The sequence below is a fragment of the Garra rufa genome, chromosome 2 (assembly GCF_049309525.1).
Source record: "Garra rufa chromosome 2, GarRuf1.0, whole genome shotgun sequence".
Lineage (NCBI taxonomy): Eukaryota > Metazoa > Chordata > Actinopteri > Cypriniformes > Cyprinidae > Garra > Garra rufa.
Genome location: NC_133362.1, coordinates 41,811,013 through 41,837,521, shown reverse-complemented (window position 1 = coordinate 41,837,521; position 26,509 = coordinate 41,811,013). Strand labels below are relative to the sequence as shown.

General features: G+C 35.8%; 2 protein-coding genes across 2 annotated transcripts; both read left to right on the top strand.

The window, feature by feature from the left end:
- The first annotated feature begins 2,937 nt into the window (after positions 1 to 2,937).
- Positions 2,938 to 4,602, top strand: mrps6 (mitochondrial ribosomal protein S6). Its single transcript, XM_073835205.1, has 2 exons — positions 2,938 to 3,414; positions 4,353 to 4,602. Exon 1 carries the CDS (start codon positions 3,053 to 3,055, stop codon positions 3,410 to 3,412), a length of 360 nt encoding a protein of 119 aa, XP_073691306.1. The 5' UTR covers positions 2,938 to 3,052; the 3' UTR covers positions 3,413 to 3,414; positions 4,353 to 4,602.
- A 3,763-nt stretch (positions 4,603 to 8,365) lies between these two features.
- psap (prosaposin) lies at positions 8,366 to 26,498 on the top strand. Its single transcript, XM_073834261.1, has 14 exons — positions 8,366 to 8,526; positions 13,828 to 13,961; positions 14,048 to 14,122; positions 14,199 to 14,324; positions 15,702 to 15,890; positions 16,003 to 16,146; positions 16,229 to 16,285; positions 20,251 to 20,412; positions 20,716 to 20,808; positions 23,134 to 23,311; positions 23,391 to 23,554; positions 25,354 to 25,434; positions 25,522 to 25,629; positions 25,713 to 26,498. Exons 1-14 carry the CDS (start codon positions 8,496 to 8,498, stop codon positions 25,746 to 25,748), a joined length of 1,578 nt encoding a protein of 525 aa, XP_073690362.1. The 5' UTR covers positions 8,366 to 8,495; the 3' UTR covers positions 25,749 to 26,498.
- Positions 26,499 to 26,509: the final 11 nt, after the last annotated feature.

Below are 26,509 nucleotides of genomic sequence, written 5' to 3'. Positions count from 1 at the left end.
CTTACTGAACAATTTCTTTCTTTCTTTCTCAGGGATTTAATCTTCCTGTAGAGATTGTAGTTTGGTTGTGAAAAGCATTTCTCCTAAATTGCTTTACCTTTTGAAAATACATCCCAGTTATAAAGCTGTCCGACACATTCTAAATCTTGTTATTGGAGGTATTAATATCCTCACATTAGAAAATGTCTTACTCGAGATGTCAGCTGTTGCCCAAAATCACCCATAAAGTGGAAACAATTCACCTTTCATACTTAATGTAATACATTTGTACTGCCAAATAAGGTAAACGAATTACATTTTAAAGATATTGCACATGTACTATCCCTAACACTTTTATTAACAAGTTTATGCTCAAAAAAAGCACCTCAATTTATTCTGAAGCCCAAACTGATCAAAAATATACAGGTTGGTGCAGAAGTTATTATTTATATGGCTTAGAATGAAATTCAGATGAAAATCTGGTAGCTTGTAATGTACATAAATAACATTTATAACAGTATGTCATTCCATCTCCTAATATATCTAAGTAAGATGATATTTAAATGCTTATTTTTATGAATAAAGCTCTGTGGTTTTAATGGTGGTGGGCAAATTATATTACACAATGCAAAACAATGATGATTAATAACCTATTTTATATTTACATTTTTCACTTTTAACATAATTCGATCATTTAGAGGCCTTAAAAATGAAATGCATGTACCAAATAATGTTTTACTTTTAAATAATTGCTGCAAAGCCAAAATATTACATTATGAACTTATCCCATATCTTGTAACGACATAAACTATGTTTATTTTTTTCATGGACAATAACACAAGTAGGCAAGATTTTATTTATATATATATATATATTTACCAGTGCTGTCAAATCAATTAATCACGATTAATCGCTTCCAAAATAAAAGTTTGTGTTTACACAATATATGTGTGTGTGTGTGCACGCTCAAATATATATCTTAAATATATGTTAAATATACATACATGTATTTAAGAAATATACAGAATATATATTTCACCGCCTTGGAATTATAAAGTTCTATCTGACATTTTATTATTATTCTGTGACAACTTATGTGACGTTTCTTTTGGGCCTTTTTTTAGAAAACAAAAGGGTTCTATCCACTGATCTATGCAATGATTATCAGTGTTGGGGGTAACGCATTACAAGTAACGCAAGTTACGTAATAATATTACTTTTTCCAAGTAACTATAACGCATTACTTTTTTATTGACAAGAAAATATCTGAGTTACTTTTCTCATTCACTAAAAAAAAGATACAGTATTCCTCAAAATGAATAAAAACAGTGAAATTCAATGCAAACCTGCAATAATTAAATATGTTAAATAATACAAATATCCTTTATGTTTTTTATCCCATTTTATTAACCGATGTCTTTCCTGCCGACCTTCAATTATCCAATTCATCCATACTGATTGAAAAATGAAAAATTACTCAAGATAATCTAACATTTGTTTTCCTTTTTTTATTGCTGAAGACATTTTTTCTTCTGCGGTCTACTGTACAGACGTGAATTTACTTTTCTCTAAGCCTGAGGCTTTTGGTGTGAAAAGGCTTTTACATTTGCCCAAAATACTTTTTATATTAAAAACAAACAAGCAAGCCCTGCCCAAATTTAAAAAGGAACGCAAAAGTAATGTAACGCATTACTTTCCATAAAAAGTAGTAATTAGTTACTTTTTTAGGGAGTAACTTAATATTGTAATGCATTACTTTAAAAAGTAACTTTCCCCAACACTGATGATTATAATTCTCTGTTATAGATCAGTGGTTCAATCTACAAAAGTCTATGGAACACAAAAACTTTGAAGCTTAATATCTCAAAAGTGCTCAGAATGCAGACAGAACCTTAAAATTCCAATGCAGCGATTTATATTTATACATAATATAAATGTAAAACATATACGTGTAAATATTTCTTAAATGTATACATATAAATATGCACAGTACACACACACATATTATGTAAACGCAAACGTTTATTTTGGATGCGATTAAACGCGATTAATCGATTTGACAGCACCAAGGTGTAATCACATCTCCAAATTCGTTTTAAAGGAACACTCCACTTTTTTTGGAAATTCATTCTCCAATTCCCCCCGAGTTAATAAGTTGATTTTTACTGTTTTGAAATCCATTCAGCCGTTCTCCTGTTCTGGCGATATCACTTTTAGCATAGCTTAGCATAGATCATTGAATCCTATTAGACCAATAGCATCGCGTTCAAAAATGACCAACGAGTTTCGATATTTGTTGTATTTAAAACTTGACTCTTCTGTAGTTATATCGTGTACTAAGACCAGTGGAAATGCAAAGCTGCGAGTTTCTAGGCTGATAATATTAGGAACTACACTTCCATTCCGGCGTAATAGTCAAGGAAGTTTGCTGCCGTAATATGGCCGAAGCAGGCGGAGTATTATCAGAAATGAGTTCCCAGCTAGTTTAGCATTTGCACATGTGCTGCGTGGTATTACTGCTCCTGCTTCAGCCATATTACAGCAGCAAACTTCCTTGACTATTACGCCGGAATGGGAGAGTAGTTCCTAATCTTATCAGCCTAGAAAATTGAAGCTTTGCATTTCCACCGGTCTTAGTACACGATATAACTACAGAAGAGTCAAGTTTTAAATAGGACAAATATGGAAACTCGTTGGTAATTTTTGAACGCAATGCTACTGGTCTAATAAGATTTAATGATCTATGCTAAGCTATGCTAAAAGTGATATCGCCAGAACAGGAGAATGGCTGAATGGATTTCAAAACGGTAAAACTCAACTTATTAACTCGGGGGGAGTTGGAGAATGAGCCTATTTCCAAAAAAAGTGGAGTGTTCCTTTAAATGTCATCATGAGGTATAAAATATAATACTCCCATGCTGTAGGTGGCGCACTATATCAACCTCCACGTGGGTCTCCACAGTATCTCCTTGAAGAAGTCACGCATGCACTTCAGGCTCTCTGATAGCTTCCCACCGAGGGTCATTTACTTTTACTAAGCTCCGTGGTTCATCCGTTCGAACAGCTTCGGAAGATGCCGCGGTATGAGCTGTGTTTGGTCCTGAAGGCGATGCAGAGGCCGGAGACCGCGGCTGTCCTGCGGCGCACGGTGGAGACGCTGTTCGAGCGCGGCGCTGTGGTCAGGGGTCTGGAGAACCTCGGCGAACGCAGGCTGCCCTACAAGATCTCAAAACACGACTCTCGGCACACGCACGGCGGATACTTCTCCATTGACTTCCACGCCTCGCCAAATATCGTCAGCGAGCTGTTGAATCACCTTGAACGGGACATTGACGTGCTGCGCCCCACAGTTTTAAAGAAAGACATTGAGCTTTCCAGGGGGCAGTGCTGTGGAACACAAGCCGAGAAAGCAAAGAGTGCCACATCCAGATAAATGTGAGAAATGTGATCTGTTTTTAATTTAAGGGTAGGGATATTGTGTTTAGAGGGGAAAAAGAGAAAGATAAAACAGTGGTCATTGCAAAGTTTAAGTTAGTTCTAGGTCTAGCTTTGTTTGTTTTCAGGTGCTACTTGCTGTGATATGCAATGAGGTGTTCAATGTTTTGATCTTAAAGGAGTAGTTCACTTTCAGGACAAAAATTTACAGATAATGTACTCACCCCCTTGTCATCCAAGATGTTCATGTCTTTCTTCCTTCAGTCGTAAGGAAATTATGTTTTTTGAGGAAAACCTTTCAGGATTTTTCTCCATGTAATGGACTTCTATGGTGCCCCCGAGTTTGAACTTCCAAAATGCAGCTTCAAAGAGCTCTAAACCATCACAGCCGAGGAGAGAAGGGTCTTATCTAGCAAAACGATTGCTTATTTTTAAAAAATATTTACAATTTATATACTTTTTAACCTCAAATGCTTGTCTTGTCTAGCTCTGTGTGTACTCTGTGTAGAGGTTAAAAAGTATATACATTGGTTATTTTCTAAAAACATTTACAATCATTTAGCTTGATAAGACCCTTCTTCCTCCGCTGGGATCATTTAGAGCCCTTTGAAGCTGCATTTAAACTGCATTTCGGAAGTTCAAACTCGGGGGCACCATAGAAGTCCATTATATGGAGAGAAATCCTGAAATGTTTTCCCTTAAAAAACATCATTTCTTTACGACTGAAGAAAGAAAGACATGAACATCTTTGATGACATGGGGGTACATTATCTGTAAGTTTTTGTTCTGAAAGTAAACTACTCCTTTAAGCTCAAAACATTGAACACCTCATTGCAGACTTCAATTTGGTTGAAGTTTTTGTGTCATTTTTGAACAGGATTGCTGTTATTGATGATGGTATTTGTGCCATAAGTAAATTCTTTTTTCTTGTTCCCTAGGACTGAAGAAGGCCTCATTTGCTGGATCATGTGTATGGACTTTTGCAATGAGATGAGAGTAAATGTCAGCATCCTTTTTGTAGTTTTGGAGAAATGCATTTACTTCAGCTAGTTATGTGATGTGTATTCCCACAAAGAACTCTGTACATAGGACCTCTTTGCAGGATCAGCATTTTTGGCGTATTTAATTTTAATATGACAAATTGTCCTTAAATAATTATGTGCTCATAAATAAATAAAATAAAAATTATGTTTTTTTTTTTTTTTAAATCTCAGTCTATGACAGGCATACTGTTCAACAAAAGTGACCTGTAGAGGAAAGCTCTGTCTTAAAGAGATAGTTCACCCAAAAATGACATTTCTGTAATTAATTAGACACCCTCATCATGTTCCAAACCTGTAAAGACCTTCGTTCATGTTTGGAACACATTGGAGTTGGGTCAGGACGCTCTCAGATTTTATAATAAATATCTTAATTTGTCTTCTGAAGATAAACGAAGGTCGTATAGGTTAGGAACGACATGATGATGATGATGAGTAATTAATGACAGAATTTTCATTTTTGGGTGAACTATCTTAAGTGATTTATCCTCAGAATACTGTAACATGAAAAGTGCTGTTCTCAAAGCTAGAGTTCACTGTATGCAAGGCTTAAACTTTTAAGCTTAAACAGTCACCAGAGAAAAGATAAAACACACCAGTTTACACAAAAGTGTTTAATCAATTACAAATCAATCGCATACAAAGTTTTTCTTAGTCTCTTATCATAATATTCTGGATTTTATTGCAAATCTTGCTTCTTGTGAGTGGTTTTATTCTTTGTCTGAGATGTTGTCCTTGACTAATGTCATCAACATAATTTCATAGATAGGGGTTAAAATTTGGATTTTAATGGACAGGTTATTTTTAATATGAAGTAGATATATAGTTATAATCATATATTATATATAATTATTATTTTTAGACAAGCTGCACCTAGTCAAAACAATTTGCGATAAAAGGAAACTCTCTGTCCGCAGTATAGAATTAATGTTGTTGAAAACCAACTTGAGTCTAAATTTAGGAATGAACCACATGTAAACCAGTTCATATTATCTTCCTTTAATCATGCAATGCAAAACAGTCATAATTTCTCAGAACAAAGAAACAGCAGAACACATATATAATAAACACTGCCGTTCAAAAGTTTGGGATCAGAATAAATTTGAATGTTTTTTTTTTTTTTAAGAAGTCTCTTATGCTCATTGAAGTTCAAGTTCGAAGAAAGAAATAAAAAAACGCACTGACCCCAAACTTTGAACGGTAGTGTATATTGTTACAAACAATTTCTATTTGAAATGCTGTTCTTTATGATAATTTATTCATCAAAGAATCCTGAAAAGGTATTACAGGTTTAAAAATAAAAAATAACAATACAATACAATGTTTTTAATTAAATAAATTTACGCAGCACAACTGTTTTCAATATTCATAATAATGATGCTGAAAATTCAGCTTTGCATCACAGGAATAAATTGTATTTTAAAGTATATTAAAATAGAAAACCACAATTTTAAATTGCAATAATATTTCACAGTATTACTGTTTGCCCTGATGAGCAGAAAATACTTCTTTAAAAAAAAAAAAACATTAAAAAACGTACTGATCCCAAACTTTTAAACGGCAGCGTAAATTGTTTTCTTTCCTTTTTATGTATTTATTTAATTTTTTAACTTAGTATTTGAAGCCGGAAGGTATTCATATATTATGGTACTCAAAGAGAATATCATAACACAACCAGAGTGCATTTCCAAAAAACATGGTAATAAATGGAAATTTAATTATTAACACACATAAAACTTGCGCCATATGGACTAGTTCTCACAACATAAATTTATTACACAAAGAACAAGAACCTTATTCTAGACTTTTTGGCTAAATTCAAACATTAGTTAATGCATAAATAAAACATATATAAAAAATTATAAGGAACAAAACAATTCATGCAATAGATTATGTACACAGAAATTCCAGAATTTACTAAAAGTATTCTAATTTAGGTTTTTAAAACAAGAAACACGTATTTGTATAATTTTGTATATATTTGTATTGGGCTTTGACTCCAAACTCTATAGCTATTGTAGTCATATATAAAGAAAGACACAAATCACATCGATACTATGTAAAACTCCGAAATACAGCCATTGGTGTAATGTAACTAAGTAATAATACGTTACTGTACTTAAGTTTTTTTTGGGAGTATCTGTACTTTACTTGAGTTTTTATATTTTAATTTTTACTTTTACTCCATCACATTTCCTAATTAAAATGTATATTTTTACTCCGATACATTTCCCCAAAGCATATTTTTACTTTCTACAAAATAGTCAGAAGTCAGAAAAACAGGGAAAGCAGGTTTGACGAATCAGTGATCTGGCGCTTGCAAGTTAGAGGTCCTAAAAACACCTTTGCTCATGCAATAATTACATTTTAGACCTAATATTGCTTGTTTTTGCTCAATTTTGCTAACGAAAATAGTTCCAAACAAGATCACAGCACTGTTTTGCGTCTCTGAGCAATGGATAGTGTTTACCTATTGAATGAATCAGCTTTTTGAACTAATCTGTTAATAAAAATGATTCAGTGATTCACTCATTAACAGAGATAAAAGCGTTGTCCCTGAATGAATTAGCCATTTAAATGAATTGGTTGAATCTCAATGACTCACTCATTAACAGTCACTTGCTGCCACATACTGGTGGTTTTAATTTCACATTTCGACTTTTTTATGTCTTAAATATTTTCAAATATCAGTATTCAATGTTTTTTGTTAAAAACAAAACATTAGGCCAATTTATCCATTTGTAACCGCAGTTTAAATGCATCCATGTCCCATCTGAGATACATTAAACTGTGTGAATACATGTAAATGCTATTTCAGATGCAGATTCCAGACATGTTTTCTTATGTTGGAATGAAAGACACTAAGTACCGGATGAAGTGCTTCTTATTCTTAATCAGAAATAATAAAAAAATGGAAAAAAGAGTTAAAACTGAACACAATCTTGCTACTCAAGCTGTGTATGAACATTTTATATATATTTTTTGCTTCTTTTCCATTTTGCATTTACTCGCACTTTTACTTTTAATACTTAAGTGTGTTTAAGATTTAAAAAAAAAAATACTTTTCGCACTTAAAGGAGTCATCCAAGATGTTTATGTCTTTCTTTCTTCAGTTGTAATTAAATGGTGTTTTTTGAGGAAAACATTTCAGGATTTCTCTCCATATAATGGACTTCTATGGCGCCCCCGAGTTTGAACTTCCAAAATGCAGCTTCAAAAGGCTCTAAATGATCCCAGCCGAGGAAAGAAGGGCCTTATCTAGCAAAACGATGGGTTATTTAAAAAAACAAACAAAAAAAAAACATTTACAACTTAAATACTTTTTAATCTTAAACGCTTGTCTTGCCGAGCTAGACAAGACGAGCATTTAAGGTTAAAAAGTATACAAATTGTAATTATTTTTAGAAAAAAAAAAACATCATTTTGCTAGATAAGACCCTTCTTTCCTCAGCTGTGATCGTTTAGAGCCTTTTGAAACTGCATTTTGGAAGTTCAAACTCGGGGGCACCATAGAAGTCCATTATATGGAGAGAAATCCTGAAATGTTTTGCTCAAAAAACATAATTTCCTTATGACTGAAGAAAGAACGACATGAACATCTTGGATGACAAGGGGGTGAGTACATTATCTGTAAATTTTTGTTCTGAAAGTGAACTACTCCTTTAAGTTTAATAAATATTAAATACGTTAAGACCTTTACTCAAGTAGCTTAATATTCTAAACGGTGACTTCAACTTCTACCACTTGTAGGATATCTGTACTTTTACTTAAGTATGGCTTTTAGGTACTTTATACACCACTGAATGCAACAAAAAATACAAAGTTCAAACGATAAGAGCTTGATTGCATTTTTCGACCCACATAAGACGCCTCTCAGTGGTGCGCATGCGCAGTGGAGAAGCGGTCAGCTGACAGTGAGATCAGCATAAAGCCTCATCACACGACCCAGGCGAGTCACTGCAGCATAAACACCGCCATCCGACACAGGCAAGACTCAAAATACGACACTGCGGTTCGAGAGAAGCCTTTGCTGAAGTCAAGATGCTTCTCACGCTACTTTTTATCTCCACGGGTAATATACACTGTTTTCTTGACCTTCATATTATTTTTCGTGCTTTCGTTTTGAGAAGTGTGTCATAGCTGTAGTTAATGGCGGAGGAAGTGTTTGGTAAACATGTCATGTAGGTTACGGACAGTCAGTTTAAATGGAAATGTTATTTTTGAATACGCACCCTAACATTTATTCTAACTTTCTTGAACGGAATAAAGATGTATTGAGGAAGATAATGTTAATGGTATTGTTTTTTCCGGTTTGTTTATTAGCAAATCTATGGCGTGTTGACGAGCTGTGCTAACTGGCTAAGTGTTTTTAAAAACAACACCGCCCATAATAAGTCACTTTTTAAAAACATTTTCTTTAAAGTTATCTATTTGAGTCTTTCAGCGGTTAACGTTATATGGGTTATACACAACCATTAGTTTTTGTCGTTGCGCAGATATTTTTGACTGGGCTAAACTGACTAAAGTCTATTATAATCGTTATCTTCCGATTCTTTTGGTTTAAACAGATTGATTAATGTATGTGTTATAGTTTAAAATGTTTATTAAACTCCGTTTTAATTTGTATCTAATGCGAATGGTTTCCGCATCATGACGCATCACATTTGACGAAAGGTTCATCTCATTCTTAATCGATTTAGAAGATGATTTCATCAACTTTATCTCTTTCTCTGACAGAGGTGTTTGATTGTCGACGCAGTGACTGAAACCTGTTTTTCAGAGTTTCCCTTAAAGGAGTAGTTCACTTTCAGAACAAAAATTTACAGATAATGTACTCACCCCCTTGTCATCCAAGATGTTCATGTCTTTCTTTCTTCAGTTGTAAGTAAATTGTGTTTTTTGAGTAAAACATTTCAGGATTTCTCTCATATAATGGACTTCTATGGTGCCCCTGAGTTTGAACTTCAAAAATGCAGCTTCAAATGGCTTGTTTATCAAAAAAAAAAAAAAAAAAAAATACAATTTATGTACTTTTTAACCTCAAATGCTCGTCTTGTCTAGTTTGGCAAGATGAGCGTTTGAGATTAAAAAATATATAAGTTGTAAATGTTTTTAGAAAATAATCCATTGTTTCGCTAGATAAGACCCTTCTTCCTTGGCTGGGATCATTTAGAGCCTTTGCCACAGAAGTCCATTATATGGAGAGAAATCCTGAAATTATTTCCTTAAACACCATTTCTTTATGACTGAAGAAAGAAAGACATGAACATCTTGGATGACGAGGGAATGAGTACATTATTTGTAAATTCTTGTTCTGAAAATAAACTACTCCTTTAATGCAGATACACAGGCGGTGTTTTAACTCTTGCAGTTTCTTTATAAGTCAGATGTCTAATCAATTATATGCGTAATTTGTATCCAAGTTGCTTAGTGCTTCAAAACAACGTCTTCTCTCACTTCCAGGGATCAGATCCGTTGCTAAGTGTAGGTTCCACATCCTCTTCGGTGTTCCTCTTGTAGATTCATCATTGCGATTACAATTTCGCTTCGTCTTTTTGTCACAGGATTGTTCTTTTTGCACAAAGCTTTGCTTATGAAAGCATAGAGGGGGTCTGTCATACTGAGGTCAGTCTCTGAGCTTCTGGATTCTAAAAAAAATGCTTTATTAAAAAAAAAAAACACACATAGGCCTGTCAACCACAAAGTCTCACTTCTCTCTGCCATGCAGTTTTTCTATTTAAAAAGGGGAAGCTGGAAACTGTCCTGGTTTTATCTATTAGCTGTTTAGACCCTGTGCACAACTTCATAAAAGTTTAGTGCTGTGCTTGTTAGGTATGTCGAGTATGTGTTTTTTGTTTGCTCTTGACCTATTACCAGAATCTCTTCCGCATATTAGGTAGTCTGTACCTGACAAGATTTTTTTTACTTTTACATTACATTTAATCATTCAGCAGATGCTTTTATTTAAAGCGGTTTACGAATGAGGACAATAGGAGCAATCAGAGTGACAAAAGAGCAATATCAAGTGTCTTTGTTTACTTCAATGTAAAGCAAAGCAAAGAACACAAATAACTTGGTTTGTAGCCAAGAGATACAGCACTGACAACAGGAGAGACACTGTGTACAACAACACAGTCAGAAGGATTTATAATATATTTATAAAATCGCCATTTACCGTAAAGATGCTGTAGTAGCACTAAGTGCACCATGGTATAGCGTTTATGCATTTATACTAAATGTATTAAGACTACTGTTTTCTTTGTACAAATACATAGAAACCATGTTTTATAAACCATTTTACCATGGTATTGATGTGCTATATTTGTTTTAACTGTGATTATCATGATCTGTATGCTAATATGAAAAATCTGATTGGTTAAAAACATCAAACAGTCAGAATCATTCAATTTCACCATATGAAAAGGAGGTTGCTACAATATTCACAGATATTACTGATTTTGATAATGACAAATCTGCATCCTAACTCAAGCTACTATTAAATGTGACCCTGAATATTGTCCTATCCCAACAAACCATACATCACTTAAAAGCTTTTTTATTCATGTATAAATCTCAATGTCAAAAAAAAGTACTCCTATTATTTTTTTTTAATTTTTTTTTTTTGGGTCCGAGGTCACAAATGTGAATTAAGAAAGAGAAAAGTTTTATTAGTATTATGAGGCAACACAAACCTTTCTTGATTTGAAACTGTATTACTCATTAGAACTTTAAAATTTTTTTTACAGCTTTCCCATTGGAGCAAAAATCTGCTTTTAAACTTACAAGAAATAAACTGATATGAACAATTAATTTTTTTTAATGTCCATATCTCCCTGCTCTACCATAAAGAAGTAATCATCATGCAAAGTAAAAAAGTAAATGACCCAGATTCACAGCTAGTTCTGGGCCACAGGTTTATTGCATATCACTTTCCTATAATTCTTAGTATCTGTACTTTGTTTCCCAGTTTATGCTCTTATTTAGGTGGTTTCTGCTTTGTTTTTGTCACTTGATATGGAGTGTCAAAGCAGAAGTGAAAGCCTGGTGGTTTAACAATAGTTTTTTTTTTTTTTTTTTAAATCTCCCTTCCATTGGTAGTAGGGCTGCAACTAACGACTATTTTAATAGTCGACTAGTCACCGACTATTGAAACGATTAGTCGACTAATCGGATAATTATTTAATTTTTCTAAAATTTAGCATGAGATTGTTTTAATTATGTGGAAAATGATAGTAAACAAGAAAGAAGGGGGTACTTCAATGAAAAATGCATATTTTATTGAACTTTGCTGCTGATAGGCCGATTCATACGAAAGTAAATAAAAATGCCCTGTCTAAAACCAATTAGGCACAGTGCTCGGTCAGTACAGACATAAATGCATAAATAAAGAAACTATCATTTTTTTAAAGGACAGGCACATTTGTTTTATAAGAAAAAATAAATTAAAATCAAACATTTTCTTCCTGTAAACCAGGGGCAGGCACATTAGCAGCAATAAAACAGTAAACAAAAATGTACATCCAAAACAAAACGTATTGGCTTCCATGTTATTTAAATCTTACCGAGGCGAGCCAAACTCCGTTTCATTCAACTGTCCGACGTGCTTTCTCTTTAAATGTTCGTGCATCACCAAGGTGCTGCCGTGATGCGCAAGGACTGCTTTGCAAACCATGCAGGACAGGTTTTTATTCGCCGTAGCAGGCAAAAAAGGCTCCCAAACTTTACGCCTGTTTCACACATACTCAGTCTGCAGTCCGTGTACGTTACGTATGCGGTGCAGAAGCAGCACGAACTCGTTTTGCTTTCACACAGAACGCGTTTGCAGTCCGTGCGTTGTGAACGCTAATCCGACATGGGTGCAGAAAAAATACGCAGCGCATACGCACTGCAGACGGAATATGTGTGAAACGGGCGTGTTTTGGTACGCGCAGCTGCTGCCATGGACGCCGCCATTTCTGTATGTTATCGCTCAGCATAGAAGCTAATGCGCATGTGCGACTCTCGGCAGAGAGATGCCTCACTCGGTCGGAAAAAACATGTCTGGCGACAACATTGACAATGAAATTCATTGTCGACTATTTCTATTATCGATTTTTGTCGACAATGTCGACGAATCGTTGCAGCCCTAATTGGTAGTAGGGCGCTTTTGTGTAAAACGTTTAGGCCTTTAGGGATGTTTTCAGGTTTAATCATGGCACTGTTTCGTTTTGGATCATGTGATGTTGACTCATTGAAGGGGGAAAAAAGTAGTATTGAGTCATAGTTCATTACAGTAAAATTCATTGTCAGTCGGCTGGGTTTTGTGTCGACTTGTCTTTTGTCAGCTGCGGAGGCTGATGCTGAGTTGGTGGAAACAGACACTTGATCATAAGACTGCTCAAGCTTCTAGTTTTTGTCAGTGCATATGTCAGATGACTACACATTTTGGACTGGAGCTTGCAGAATTGCAAGCCTGTTTGTGAAACCATAGTCTTATGTTATCAGCTCTATACTCTTAAAAATAAAGGTGCTTTACGATGCCATAGAAGAACCTTTTTTGTCTAAATGGTTCCATAAAGAACCTTTAATATCTTAAGAACCTTTCTGTTTCACGAAAGGTTCTTTGTGGTGATTTGGTGAAAGATTCTTCAGGTTATAAAAAGGTAAGAAAGAGATGGTTCATTAAAGAACTTTTGGTTCTTTGTGGAACCAAAAATGGTTCTTCTATGGCATTGCTGTGAAGGACCTTTTTAAAGCACCTTTATTTTAACTGTGTAGGCAAAACTATAAGTTAAGCATTGTCCTTGGTAAAATCAATATTAAAAGGCTCTTGTTACGTTTGGGGACTTTCCATGCACGCTTGCGCTGTCAGGTCATTAAGAAAAAACTGAAACATGTTCTCCCTCTCTTCAAATCTGTTTTCAGTTCTATACAGCAAAGCAGCTTTGCTATCTTTATGGTTTCAGTAACAGTTGTGTTTGGAAAATCTGATTGTGAAAACAATAGTTTAGCCTTGGGTGTTTTGGCAGCTATAATGGTTTGCTTTTCAAATCTAATGCTTGAGTAGAATTCAATAGGATCTTGTGCAATATAATTTATCACGTTTACTTCAGTGGTCGAGGCTTTTGGTCACGAAGCACTTGAGTAACCTGTTATTGGTCACCTGGTTGTAGAAAAAATACAGAAGGTGATTGAGTGGAGTCTTCTTCCTTATTCAGTACAAACAGAGTACAGTAAATGGTAATATGTTACCTTTTTAAATTTAAAGTGTCAACTTTTGACTAATCAGATAAGGAGTCATGACAAAGATGGTACTAAAAGATCACATGTCGTCTGTGTGACCATTGTGGCTGTTCTATAAATATCTAACCTGTTTTCTTTTGTTTTTCACTAGCTGTGGCGACTCCCCTGTTGGGTACGGAGCAGTGTGCCCGTGGTCCCCCCTACTGGTGCCAGAACGTCAAGACCGCTTCCCTTTGTGGTGCTGTCCAACACTGCCAACAGAATGTCTGGAACAAGCCTCAGATGGTGCGCTGACCTGATTCTCAGAAGTCCTTTTGTACACCAGTGCATAATTCATGAGTTCTAAGTGTATAAAACTTCCTTTCTTGCAGAAATCTGTGCCATGTGATCTGTGCAAAGAGGTGTTGGTGGTGGTAGAGCAGCTTTTGAAAGACAATGCCACAGAGGTATGTTAACATGATAGCGCTGGAGTTTTGAGTATTGTTTATGGGAGGTCAAAGTCTAAACTCTTGTCGAATCTAGAGCGAACTTCTCGGATACATGGAGAAGGCCTGTCAGCTGATTCCTGATGAGGGCATGGCAGACCAGTGCAAGGAGATGGTGGATGACTACTTGCCTATTCTCATGGGCATCATCCAAGGAGAGCTGGTGAGCTGAATACTTCCCTTCCCTTTTAACTAGGGATGTAATGATATTATCAATATCTCAATAGCAAAACTGTCTCAATATTATTGCAATAACATGCTATGAAACGATAGGTCTTCTGGGCAAAAAGTGTAGTTTTTTTTTTAAAATGCATTTAAACTTCTTATTCTAACATAGGGTCCTTAAAGTTGTGTTTTGGGCCATTATGCTTTGACACAGTATCTGTCAAACAAACTAAAACCGAAAGCATAATATGGCTTAATCCCTTCATCAAATCTGTTTTTGCTGCGTGTTTCAAAGTAAAGTGTGCACTTCGTTCAGGTGATGCGTTTTTGTTAGCCTGTTTTCACTGAAACTGGAGTTTTTCCTTTAAAATAATGTATGCAAATTAGTGCATATTTCATTTAAATAATGCCTCATTTGCTTATTTAAACCTAACATTTTAGAAAACTTGTAATACAAAAAATGTTTGCAATTATCAGTAATCAATCAATCGGCTGTTTTTTTTTTTTTTTTTTTTTTTTTTTTTTTTTTTTTTTTTTTTTTTTTAACCCTATTCACCTGCACTGTCTCGTCTTAAATGGATAACATTACTGCAGTCCAAATTAAAAATATCTTTCAAGTGTAGACATTAGCAAAAAAGTAGTGTGTGGTTTTTTTTTTGTTTTGTTTTTTCTTCCTACTGTAGTGTAAAGCAAAAACAATATACTTGTGAAATTATTAGTTTTCATTAATTTTGTAGTGCAATCGTTTAACAATATATGGCCTTAACTGCCTTTATTCAATTCTAATTTGTTTGGCCTTCTAAAACACCATTGTGAATATAAATTAGAATGAGACAGTTTATCAAATAAAAAGAGGGTTGAGACCCCTTTAAAGTTTAGGTACAAGTCCATCCACTGACTTCTTTTCTAACTTAAGTATTTTTTTTTTGTTTTTTTTAAATTTGCAATAAATATTGTATTATAGACTTCATGTTGTGATATTATCGTATCATGAGATTTTGATATCGTTGCATCCCTACTCTTAACTATTTTGTAATGTAAAATTTCCCTTTTAACTGATGGTAGTCCTTGATGGAAAGATTTGAAAGTAGTGTTACTCAACACCCACTGATTTGGCAATGTGTTTTTCGACCACTGAGTGCGATACTCTCAAAGATGTAGTTTTATTAGACTGGTCTAGTACTGCCAAGATGGTTAGCTGTCCACAAAGTGTCCTTTGTGTAATAAGCTCTCTCCATAGAGCCTAATCTGTCATTCACAGCATCAGTCACAGTCCTCTTTAAAGCACTGAAGCGGGAGCAGTGTATTCAGCTGCACATCCTATTTGTGTTTATACCATGCTTTACAATGCTTTGGTGTTCCCTTCATCTCGCAGGATGACCCCAGTGTGGTGTGCGGTGCTCTGGGCCTGTGTGTGTCCCAGGAGGCGGCTCTGGCTAAAGCTCAGCTCATGTCCAACGAGATCCCTCAAGTGGACCTGAACCAGCGTGTCAGCCCCTTCCTGCTCAACATCCCTCAGTTGCTCTACCCCCAAGAGAAAACCACGAAGGAGACTCCCAAACAGGTAAAGCTGGCAAAAAAAAAGCCATGGAGACTCTAAATTGAGTGTTTCCTACTGATTAAAAGATGCATAATTCATGTTTGTTTGCTAACTGATTGTTCGTTACTGTCTGCAGACGAGTGGAGATGTGTGCAAGGACTGCGTTACATTCATTGCTGATACTCAGGACCAAGCCAAAGCCAATTCCTCATTTATCAGCACTCTGCTTGCACAGGTGGAGAGCCAGTGTGAGCTTCTAGGACCTGGCATGTCTGATATGGTGAGAACCTGATAGCTGGTTTCAGTATGCTTTGTGCATTGCATGTGTTGGACGTTTTTGATTTGTTTTGTCTCATTTACAGTGCAAGGAGTACATCAGCCAGTATGGACCACTGGTCTTTCAACAGCTTATGTCTATGGTAAGTGACTTTTGATCGATCTTAAATGTCTTCTCATTTGTGTCAGCATTTCAGCTATTTCATTCGGCCATCCTCCATTACCAAAATGGGTGCTTAAGTTCCTCTCCTTGTGGCACACCACAGTGAGTTTTAAAGGGGTCATATGAGAAATCAAAATTTGTATGTACTGTATCATACTGTATATTATAACTTTCAAAACTTAAAACTTCCCTAGTTAAAAAAAAAGTGAATTTATACTTGTGAGAAGTACCAATGTGACTTAGTTCAGAAATGTGGTCTGCCCAGTCACCGAGGAGGAAGTATAGTAAATAGCTGTTCTGGTATTTTGGACTAAAGGCAAACACTCTGCTGTTCCTGGCCGGGTGAAGCACCTGCTGACTCTGAAGGATTGTGGTGTTATAGTTTCAGCATCTTTTATTTTTTTATTTTTTTTTTTAAGAGGATCCCTGATCATTTTAGTTTAAACTGCACATCTTGTTGTGTTAAAGTCCACAACTCATTAAGTGTCATTTCACATGCACAGATGAGGCTTGCATTAAAGGACATCTTGTTTAAAAGGTTGAAAATGATCATAAACTGATTTGTGACTCCTGCACAAATGATTAACATTTATGAGTGGACCTGAGGAGAAAAACATTAAAATATGACCCCTTTAACATGGAGAGCTTGTTGCAGATTTTGTCAGTCAAGTGAACAAAGCTGCATTTGTTCCCTTTTCTGTTAAGACACTCTGCCTGTCTGCCAGCTTAATCCACAACTCTAATCACTTGTCTCTCTTTTGTTTTTTTCCTCATTCTTTTTTCCCCACCTTCATTTTCTTTCTCTCTTCTCTTGCGGTTTTGTTTGTTCTGGTCTTCAGGAGCAGGTAGGTTTCTCTGAGCTGCTAGTCTCATCCTAGCTTGTGCCTTTTAATCTGTCATGTGGCTGTTTTCTAATCCAACCCTAACCGTTGCTAATCTGTGCTGTTGTGTAGACTAGCCATTAACCCACTCTTAAAATAGCCCTAACCTTGATGTTTTCATGTTTGTAGATGTAGTCCGAAACTGATCATCCTGTGTATCATAACATCCATCACCTATAATATACTATATAAAAATAGGGTTGGAACTGTGTACTGGTTCTTATTTGATTACTGGTTCCATTCAACAACAAAAGAATGAGAGTATTCCAGAAAGCAGGGTTAAACTTGCTGTCACAAACCTCAAACTCTTGGCGGTTTTAACCCAAACTGTTCTAGTAAACAGTTAAAATGGCTGAGAGTAAGTTCACTCAGCTTACTTGACTTCTAAAAACACAGACATTAGGAACAGAGTGGCAAATCCGGAGCTATGGATTCTTAGAAGCACACCACAGTAAAATATTGATTTGGTTTCTTGAAAAAGTTCATCAATGGGGATCTGCTGTTGCTTTTTGGAAGCAGAATTTGAGGTTATCTTTTTACTTCTCTGCAAACTTGTTGCGTATGTCACATAACCAGCTTTCTAGAATTTACCTTAAACTTCTGTATGCTATTTTGGTTCTGCCTGCATTCTTCCCAAGAGAGACCGAATTTAAATGACAGTGTTTCCTGAACACCATTCTGTAGCAAGTTTAAAAAAAGAGAGAAACTTGCTCTCACAGTACAAAATCATTTAGTGTGACCAGTGTGTTTGTTGCAAACAAGTTGCTCTTGAGCCTGTTCTTCTGAAATATTGGTCAAAGACTTGATATGTGAACCTGGACCGCAAAACCAGTGATTTAGTGTATATAAAAAAGAAAAGAAAAAAGGCTTTCCACTGATATATGGTGTGTTGGGATAGGACAATATTTGCCTGAGATGTAACAATTTGAAAATCTGGAATCTGAGGCTTCCAAAAAATTAGTTCTTGGCAATGCAGATTACTAATCAAAAATAAGTTTATATATAAATTACAGTGAGAAATTTACGAAATCTATGGAACATGATTTTTACTTATCCTAATGATTTTTGGCGGGGGAAAAAAAAAAAAAAAAAAAAAAAAGTCGATAATTTTGACCCATACAATGCATTTTTGGCTATTGCTACAAATATACCCATGCTACTTAAGACCGGTTTTGTTGTCCAGGGTCACATATATGGATTTGAATAGATCATTCTGTATCATAACCTCCATCACCCATAATATACTATATAAAAGTAGGGTTGGAACTGTGTACCGGTTCTTATTTGATTACCGGTTCCATTTAATAACAAAAGAATGAAAGCAGGGTTAAACTTGCCATCACAAACCTCAATCTCTTGCTTGATTTAACCCAAAGAGTTCTTACTAGTAAGAAATGGCTTGGGAGTAAGTTCACTCAGCTTATTCAACGTCTAAGAAGGACATTTGAACAGAGCGACAAATCAGTAGCTATGGATTCTAAGTAGCACACCATAGTAAAATATCCATTTAGTTCCGTAAAGTTCATCTATAGGGATCTGCTGTCGCTTAACTTAAGTTACCTCAGTTTTTGGAAGCAGAATTTGAGCTTATCCTTTGACTTATCTGTAAACTTGTTGAGTATGTCGCATAACCAGGTTTCTGGAATTTACCTAAAAAAAAATTATATGCTATTTTGGTTCTGCCTGCATTCTTTCCAAAAGACATAATTTAAATAATTTAAATATTTTTGAATACCATTCAGTTGCAAGTTTAAAAAAAAAAAAAAAGAAAGGGGGGAAACTTTTGTTCGTTTGTTGCAAACGAATTGGTCAGAGACTCAATATGTGACCCTGGACCACAAACCCAGTAAATTTTTCAAAATGAATAAGTAAGCTTTCCATTCATGTATGGTGTGTGTGTTTTTTTTTTTTTTTTTTTTTTTTTTAGAATAGGGCAATATTTGCCTGAGATGCAACTATTTGAATATCTGGAATCTGAGGTTGCCAAAAAATTTGAATGGAGAATCACTTTGTAAAACTGTAAGAATGAAGCTCATAGCAATGCATATTACTAATCAAAAATTAAGTTTTGATATTTACAGTGGAAAATGTACAAAATATCTTTATGGAACATGATCTTTAGTTAATATCCTAATGATTTTCGGCAAAAGAAAAATCTATAATTTTGACCCATACTATGTAATTTTGGCTATTGCTACAAATATACCCGTTCTACTTAAGACTGGTTTTGTTGTCCAGGGTAGATAATCCTGTATCTTAACTTGATCACCTATAATATACTATATAAGTAGGGTTGGAATTGTGTACCGGTTCTTATTTGATAACAAAAGAATGGGTGTATTCCAGAAAGCAGGGTTAAACTTGCCATCACAAACCTCAATCTCTTGGGTGATTTAACCCAAACAGTTCTTACCAGTAAAAATGGCTGGGAGTAAGTTCACTCAGCTCACTTAACTTCCAAAAACACACAAAGACATTGCAACAGAGCAACAAATGCTGAAGCAAATGAATTCTAAGAAGCACACAAAGTACTAAAATATTGATTTAGATTCTTGAACTTTTATTTAATTTTTTTTTTGGACCGTCTCAGTGACTGAATCAGTTTAAAGTATTTAAGTTTGTGTCCAAGTACTAAAATTATTATTTGAAACATTAAGGAACTGATTAATCGTTATTCAGAATTGGAACAAAGTCTTTAACTTCCATCCTTATCTGAGAGCTGACATTCCAACACGCTTTCATTTGAATGTGTTTAATTGGATCAATTGGTCGTTTAATTGAACCCACTAGCTTTTACCATTCATCATATACTTGCACATCCTGAGCTTGCATGCATAGCAGCCATCAGACTGGCAGGGTGGAGTGGGATACTGTGGGCTTGAGGTGGAACAGCATCCTGGGTAATTTGTTAGTCAATGGAGATGCAATGGATGCTGCATGACGTCATCCAGAAAGATGGTGCATAAATGCATTAGTCAGTGCATGTCTGAAATTCTGCTTATCCTGCCTTTCTTTTGTGTAACTAGTGATGTGTTCCTGAATGTGTCCTTGCCTCCTCCTATAGCAACCAAAGGACATCTGCTATCGTGCTGGATTCTGTGCCGCTAAGTCTGTGCGCATGGAGAAGCTGATGCCTGCCAAATCAATCCCTGCTAAATCAATCCCAGCTGTCAAGATGTTCCCTGCAACCAAACTTGAAAAGCCTGCCGAAACCAAGCCTGCTAAGGTACAAAAGCACAGTGTTTAATTTTTATATGGAGTATGAATTTGTATTTAGTAGTTTAACGTTTTTGAGCATTTACAAACCGCTTTATATGTTTTGAGGGAAAAATAAAGTTATTTTTTTCCACCTGTTAGATAATACCAGGAAGTTACTTGGCTTTCAAACTTGTTTTGACAATGTCAATTTTAATGACTCTAAACTGTTAGCTATTATGAGGTGTAAATAACATTGAAATTAAACTTAAGTTCGGAAGGTGTGTAAAAATGCAAAATGCTTCCTTCATGCATGTGGATTTGTTTTTGCTAGAATCTGGTGCGAGTACGTGACACTCCTCAGTGTGCCATCTGTGAATTTGTGATGAAGGAAATTGAGGGCATGATTCAGGATCACGCATCTGAGGTATGAAGCCACTTGTAAAAAACAAACAAAAAACTGATTGTCCATTGATTGTCAGTGTAACTGTAAGCATCAGTAGAAGTACGTACATATTTTCATAAACGATTAGATATTAAAGGGTTAGTTCGCCCCAAAAATGAAAATTAGCCTATTTACTCACCCTCAAGGCATCCTAGGTGTATATGACTTCCTCCTTTCAGACAAATGCAATCGGAGTTGTTTTAAAAATAGTTCTGGCACTTCCAAGCTTTTAATGGCAGTGAGTGGGCATTTCTCGTCAAAAGCCAAATAAAGTGCATCCATCCATATAAAAAAAAAAAAAAAAAAAGAAGGCGGCCTCCTGTAGTAAATATTTGTGTTTTGGTAAGAAAAAAATCCATATTTAAAATGTAATTACTGTAATCTAGCGCTAATAGAGGTGGTTGACATGGGGACATCTGTTGCACATTAGGGGTGGGAGAAAAAATAGTTTCACCTAACTATGGTGATTCTTTTTGAAACTATTTAAAAATCGATTGGTTTACCTCAGAATCGATTTATATTTAATTATTTTACTTGCCCTAAGAGGTGGTGAGAAGTTACCGCTTTTATTCCAGCAGAGGGTGAAATGTATAAATGTGTTGCACTTTAAGCAGCACTGCGCAGACAATCGTTGTATGACATAGTACTGCAAGAGCGTTTTGAAAGCATGCAGAGCCATGTGCTCTCTCATGGCTCCAGTTGTTTTGTGGCCATTTTTTCTGCCGGTGGGACTAATTTTTGTGAGCGGTCGCACTGGCGCGACCGCTGCTTCGTTCAACTTCAAAGTGCTGCCATTTCTGTTGCATATGAGAAACATCTAACGACAAACGAAAGCGAAACTAAACTGCGCAGCGTGGACCGTTTATCAGCTCGGACCGCAAAGCAAACAGACTTGTCCGAGCTCAAAACGGCAACATCCAGCACAAGTGTTTGAAATCTCAGCACAATGAAAACGGTTGCTGCAAGGTCTAGTGAGAATCATTCGAATTCTACTCAGAATTCTCTATAATAAACGGCGCTGATTTGCATCAGAAAACCAGAAATATTAAAGCTAACTATAACCAAGGTGTTGTGTTAGAAATAATACATTATTCATTTCAGGGTTTGCACAACCTTTGAGGGAGAAATTCAAGCACCTTTTTAATGACTTTACAGCATTTAACATGACTAATTCCAGCACTGTAAAGCTCTAAAATGATCCCATTTGAATGAGATGACCAAAATATACTTTGCGGTAAACAAAGTAAAATTAGTTTTGCCAGGAAAGCATGACAAACGGTTTGCAAAGTAACATGGCACTTTATTTTAAAGTGTTTTTTTTTTTTTTCTACTGATTTTTTTTTTTTTTTTTTTTTTTTTGAATTTTTAATTCCGCAATATATCGAATCTTGTAAAATCGAAATTCTTAAGTCGCAATAAATATCGTATTGGCACCCAAGTATCGGGAGGTTGGCGTATCGTCCCATCCCTATTGCGCATGCGCCGCTTAGTGACGAACGCGGGAGAGAGTAAAACAATTTTTTGTGATGGCAGGTTTTTGCCATGAGAAAACTGGTTTTCCTTTGCTAAAGTAAGGAAACATTGGTTCCTTTGCTCCTGTAAACAAATGCAGGTTTTCACGACACTCACAGGCGCATGCGCAATGCTGACGTCTTGCATCATCTATCCAGAGTTGCTTTTGTGTGCAACTGTTAACGCAAGCTAGATTAAAGTGATTATTACATTTAAATAATTGATCTTTTTCTTACACAAACGTATCGATTCGCCACAGAAGGCCGTGTGAGGCACTTTTTATTATGGATGGATGCACTTTGGACTTGTTTAGGACTGTTGAGGAGAAACACCCACTTACTGCCATTATAAAGCTTAAGGGAGCTAAAACAGTTTTTAATATAGCTCAGATTGGATTTGAGTATGAGATGAGTAAATAATGGGCTAATTTTCATTTTTGGGTGAACGAACCCTTTAAGAAGATTGAATGAAGCTGGTGAGACAAACACAGCAGAAGGTAGGACTGATGGAGTAAGGCCTTCACCTTTCAGAGAAGAGAAAGCAAATACATTTTGAAAGGATGCATGAGTTATCCATTTAGGTTGTGATGAGGTTCACTCAAACTGTAATATTAATGATTAATAGGTAAATAAGTTTTTCGTAACTTGCACTGATGCAAAACAAAATACAATTGTACAGTTGAATATTTAATTATAAATAATTCCAAGTTTTGATTGGACATTGGGCTCTTAATGTGAATTTGCACCTTTCATAAGTGTCCCCTGTTAAAGTTGTGCTGACACTGTTGTTTTTCAGGAAGAGATTGTGCAGGCTGTTGAGAAAGTCTGCAACATTTTGCCCTCAACACTCACAGCTCAGTGCAAGGACCTGGTTGAGACCTACGGCCAGGCTATTATTGAACTGCTTGTGCAGGAGGCCGATCCAAAAACCGTCTGCTCTTTCCTCGCACTCTGCAGTGGAGTCAGCCACGTCCGTAAGTGATAATACACTTGTTTTTAACATTATCTATTTAGATGTGAGAGACTCCTTTTTTAATTGCTTTATTTTTGCAGCTGTAATGGACAAGCAACAGTTTGAGGCAGGCGGCTTCTGTGACGTGTGTAAGATGGCTGTGCGTTATGTGGATGGGATCCTGGAGCAGAACGCCACTCAGACGGAGATCGAGGAGGCCGTAAGGAAGGTCTGCAACTTCCTGCCTGACGCTGTCAGAGATGAGGTAGGTCCATGCTTGCAGTGAACAAACATGAATGTTATTTCACCACCACTTTGTGGCATATGCATACTAGCTTGCTTGATTTCCGTTAGTTATGCACATTTATGCGTTACCTTTCCCGCTTGAGGTACTTTGTGTTGTACGTTGACATGACATTCACGCATGCACAAAACTACTGCGATGGTACCTCAATGTTTCCCAGACACACCGTGAAACATTGTAAAAATAGGCTGTGAAGTTCTAATAATTTGTTTTTGGCATAGTTGTGTTTGACACACGAAAATTGTAACAATGAATCCTACAAGGTACACTGATGTAACCTTGCTCTCACTTGAATTTGATGTCTTGATGTCCCCACATTAAGTTCTTGAATTTGAGGGTATTGGACCTGGAAAGTCCTTGAAAGGTCTTGGATTTGAAGTTAAGTGTGGGAACCCTTAAACTCGCAAATCTTTTTTTTTTCTTAGAATTGCGTGATATAAGCTTGCGACTGAGGAAGGAGTTGGAGTTTATTTCTTAGATTGGAGTTTGTATGTCGTCAATTCTGACTTTTATTTTGCAATTTTGACTTTCTCAGAAATGCAAGTTTATCAATTCTGAGGGGAAAAAATTAAGAATTGTGAGAAACTCAGATTTCTGACTTTCTCAGAGTTGAGAGAAACTCACAATTACAATAGAAAATGCAAGGTTTGTATCTTGTAATTCTGACTTTTTCTCGTGAGAAACTCTTAAATGTGAGTTTGTATCATAATAGGCAATTGTGACTTTCTCAGAAATGCAAGTTTATCTCAATTCTGAGGAAAAGAGTCAGAATTGAGATTGATATTAACTCCAAATTACGACAAAAATAGTTTATATCTCAATTCTAACTTGTCGTGCAAATGTGAATTTATATCTTGTCAATTCTGACTGTCTTGCATTTTTTTTTTTTTTTTTTTTTTTGGCTTTCTCAGTATTGCGAGTTTCTCAATTCTGAGAAAAAAGTGAGAATTGAGGGATATAAACTTACGTTTCTGACTTTTCATGCAAATGCAAATTTATCGTCAATTCTGACTATATCTTGCAATTTTGACTTGACTTTTGATCTTAATTGTGGTGATAAACTCGCAATACTGAGAGTCAAAATTGCATGAGATAAACTAAATTCTGACGTTTCTCACATCGAGTTTGTAGAGAGAGAGTCATAATTGCGATACAAACTTGCTTTTGCGTTAAGTCAGAATAGCGAGTGTATATCATGCAATTCTGACTTTATTTTTTTTATCATTGTGAGTTTATCAAAGTCAATTGTCAGTTTCTTTCATCCCCCTCAATTTAGATGAACTTGTAATACTGAGAAAATCACAATTGCAAGATATAAAGTCAGAATTGACCAGATAAAAATGAGCATTTGCAAGTCAGTATTGTGAGTTTATATCATGCAATAATGACTTATTTTTAGTTCATATCACACAATATGGAAAAAAGAAACACTGGGGGAAAAAGTCAGAATTGCTAGTTATCACTCAATTCTGAGAAGTCAATTGTGAGTTTTTTTTTTTATTTTTTTTTATTTTTTATTTAGTGCCTGAAATGGGTTTCCATAGTTTTCCTTAAATGTTTGCTAAATTGTACAGTCCTATTTATACATTTACATTTATATATTTACATTGCAGAAAAATCCTACATTGTGCAGGCCTACATCAATCTCAAGTTTACCATTTTAGATCCTAGAAACCAAAAGAATCTAACTCCATTCCTGTATGGAATGATGTAGCTGTATAGGTGTGTATTGCTCTAACAGCGTTTTCTCTTTCCTGCAGTGTAACCAGCTCATTGAACAGTATGAGCCTCTCCTGGTACAGCTGCTGCTCCAGACGCTCGACCCAGACTTTGTCTGCATGGTAAGATTTCCCCTGCACTCTCCAGCTCAAATCATGTGATCAAATGATGAGCCCCAACTAACTTTTTATGGGTTTTTGTGTGTACAGAAGCTGGGAGCATGTCCTGAGGCAGTGAAGAAGCTGCTGGGATTGGAGCAGTGCAGCTGGGGGCCAGCATACTGGTGTAAGAACGTGGAGACAGCTGCTCGCTGTAACGTGAGTATTGCAGTTGAGTCTATAATGTTGTCTGGTCAAAACCAGGCTGTGATGTAAATAAAGCTTCTGTGTTTGTGTTGTAGGCCTTGGACCACTGCAGGCGTCACGTATGGAGCTAAAGGATGAGCAGAGCGTTCCACAACAATCTTAGGAAACTAAAGGAGAATTGCTGTAGAGCTGCTTTTCTGTTTTTGAAATCAATACTTGGGTATTCTTTTAAAAAGTGACATTTGAAATTGAACTGTCACTGCTAATTTAACAGCCTTGTTTTCAGGGGAACAAAAGCTTTTACTGAAAGGACTTGTATTTTGGGGGGGCAGGGGTTTTGGAGGGAGGTGTGAATGGCAGGTGTAGATATATGGAAAATACTTGCACTGAAACTGGAAATTAAGCTTTTTTCTTTTGTGCGCTAATTTGAAGCTTTTTATTTTAGAAGTAATGTTCTTTTAGTTGTTTCTTCAAATAAGCACATAGCATGAGTTTATATGGAAATGGGTTGTGCCTTTATCAGAAGAGGAGGTCTGAGACCCCTGAGAATGAAGATTAAATGCTTTGGATGCTCTAATAATCCCTGCCTCCCTCTTTAACTGCTGATGCACCTGCAAGGCCAGTGATTTAAATCTGTTTTTAATGGGTGACTTTTTTTTTTTTTTTTTTTGGTCCTAATAGAAGTAAATTCTCTTTAACTGTCAATTAACGTGTTGAAGGAGAAGTGATGTTGACCTTCATTTGATCCCACTAACTGTTGCCCCTCACTGATTGATCTGTCACTGCTTCCTAAATGTCAGATTTTATCCTTGTGCTTCTCACTGTTCAGACTGAGCCTTTTGTTTTTTTTAAAAATTATAATAAAACCAACTTCAACCCCATTTTGTCATGA

Excerpts from the sequence above, each read along its gene's own strand:
- psap (XM_073834261.1), top strand. The coding sequence starts at position 8,496 with ATGCTTCTCACGCTACTTTTTATCTCCACGG. Across the intron at positions 8,527-13,827 it reads GCTACTTTTTATCTCCACGG|CTGTGGCGACTCCCCTGTTG; the intron begins GTAATATACACT and ends GTTTTTCACTAG. Across the intron at positions 14,123-14,198 it reads TGAAAGACAATGCCACAGAG|AGCGAACTTCTCGGATACAT; the intron begins GTATGTTAACAT and ends TGTCGAATCTAG.
- mrps6 (XM_073835205.1), top strand. The coding sequence starts at position 3,053 with ATGCCGCGGTATGAGCTGTGTTTGGTCCTGAAGGCGATGCAGAGGCCG.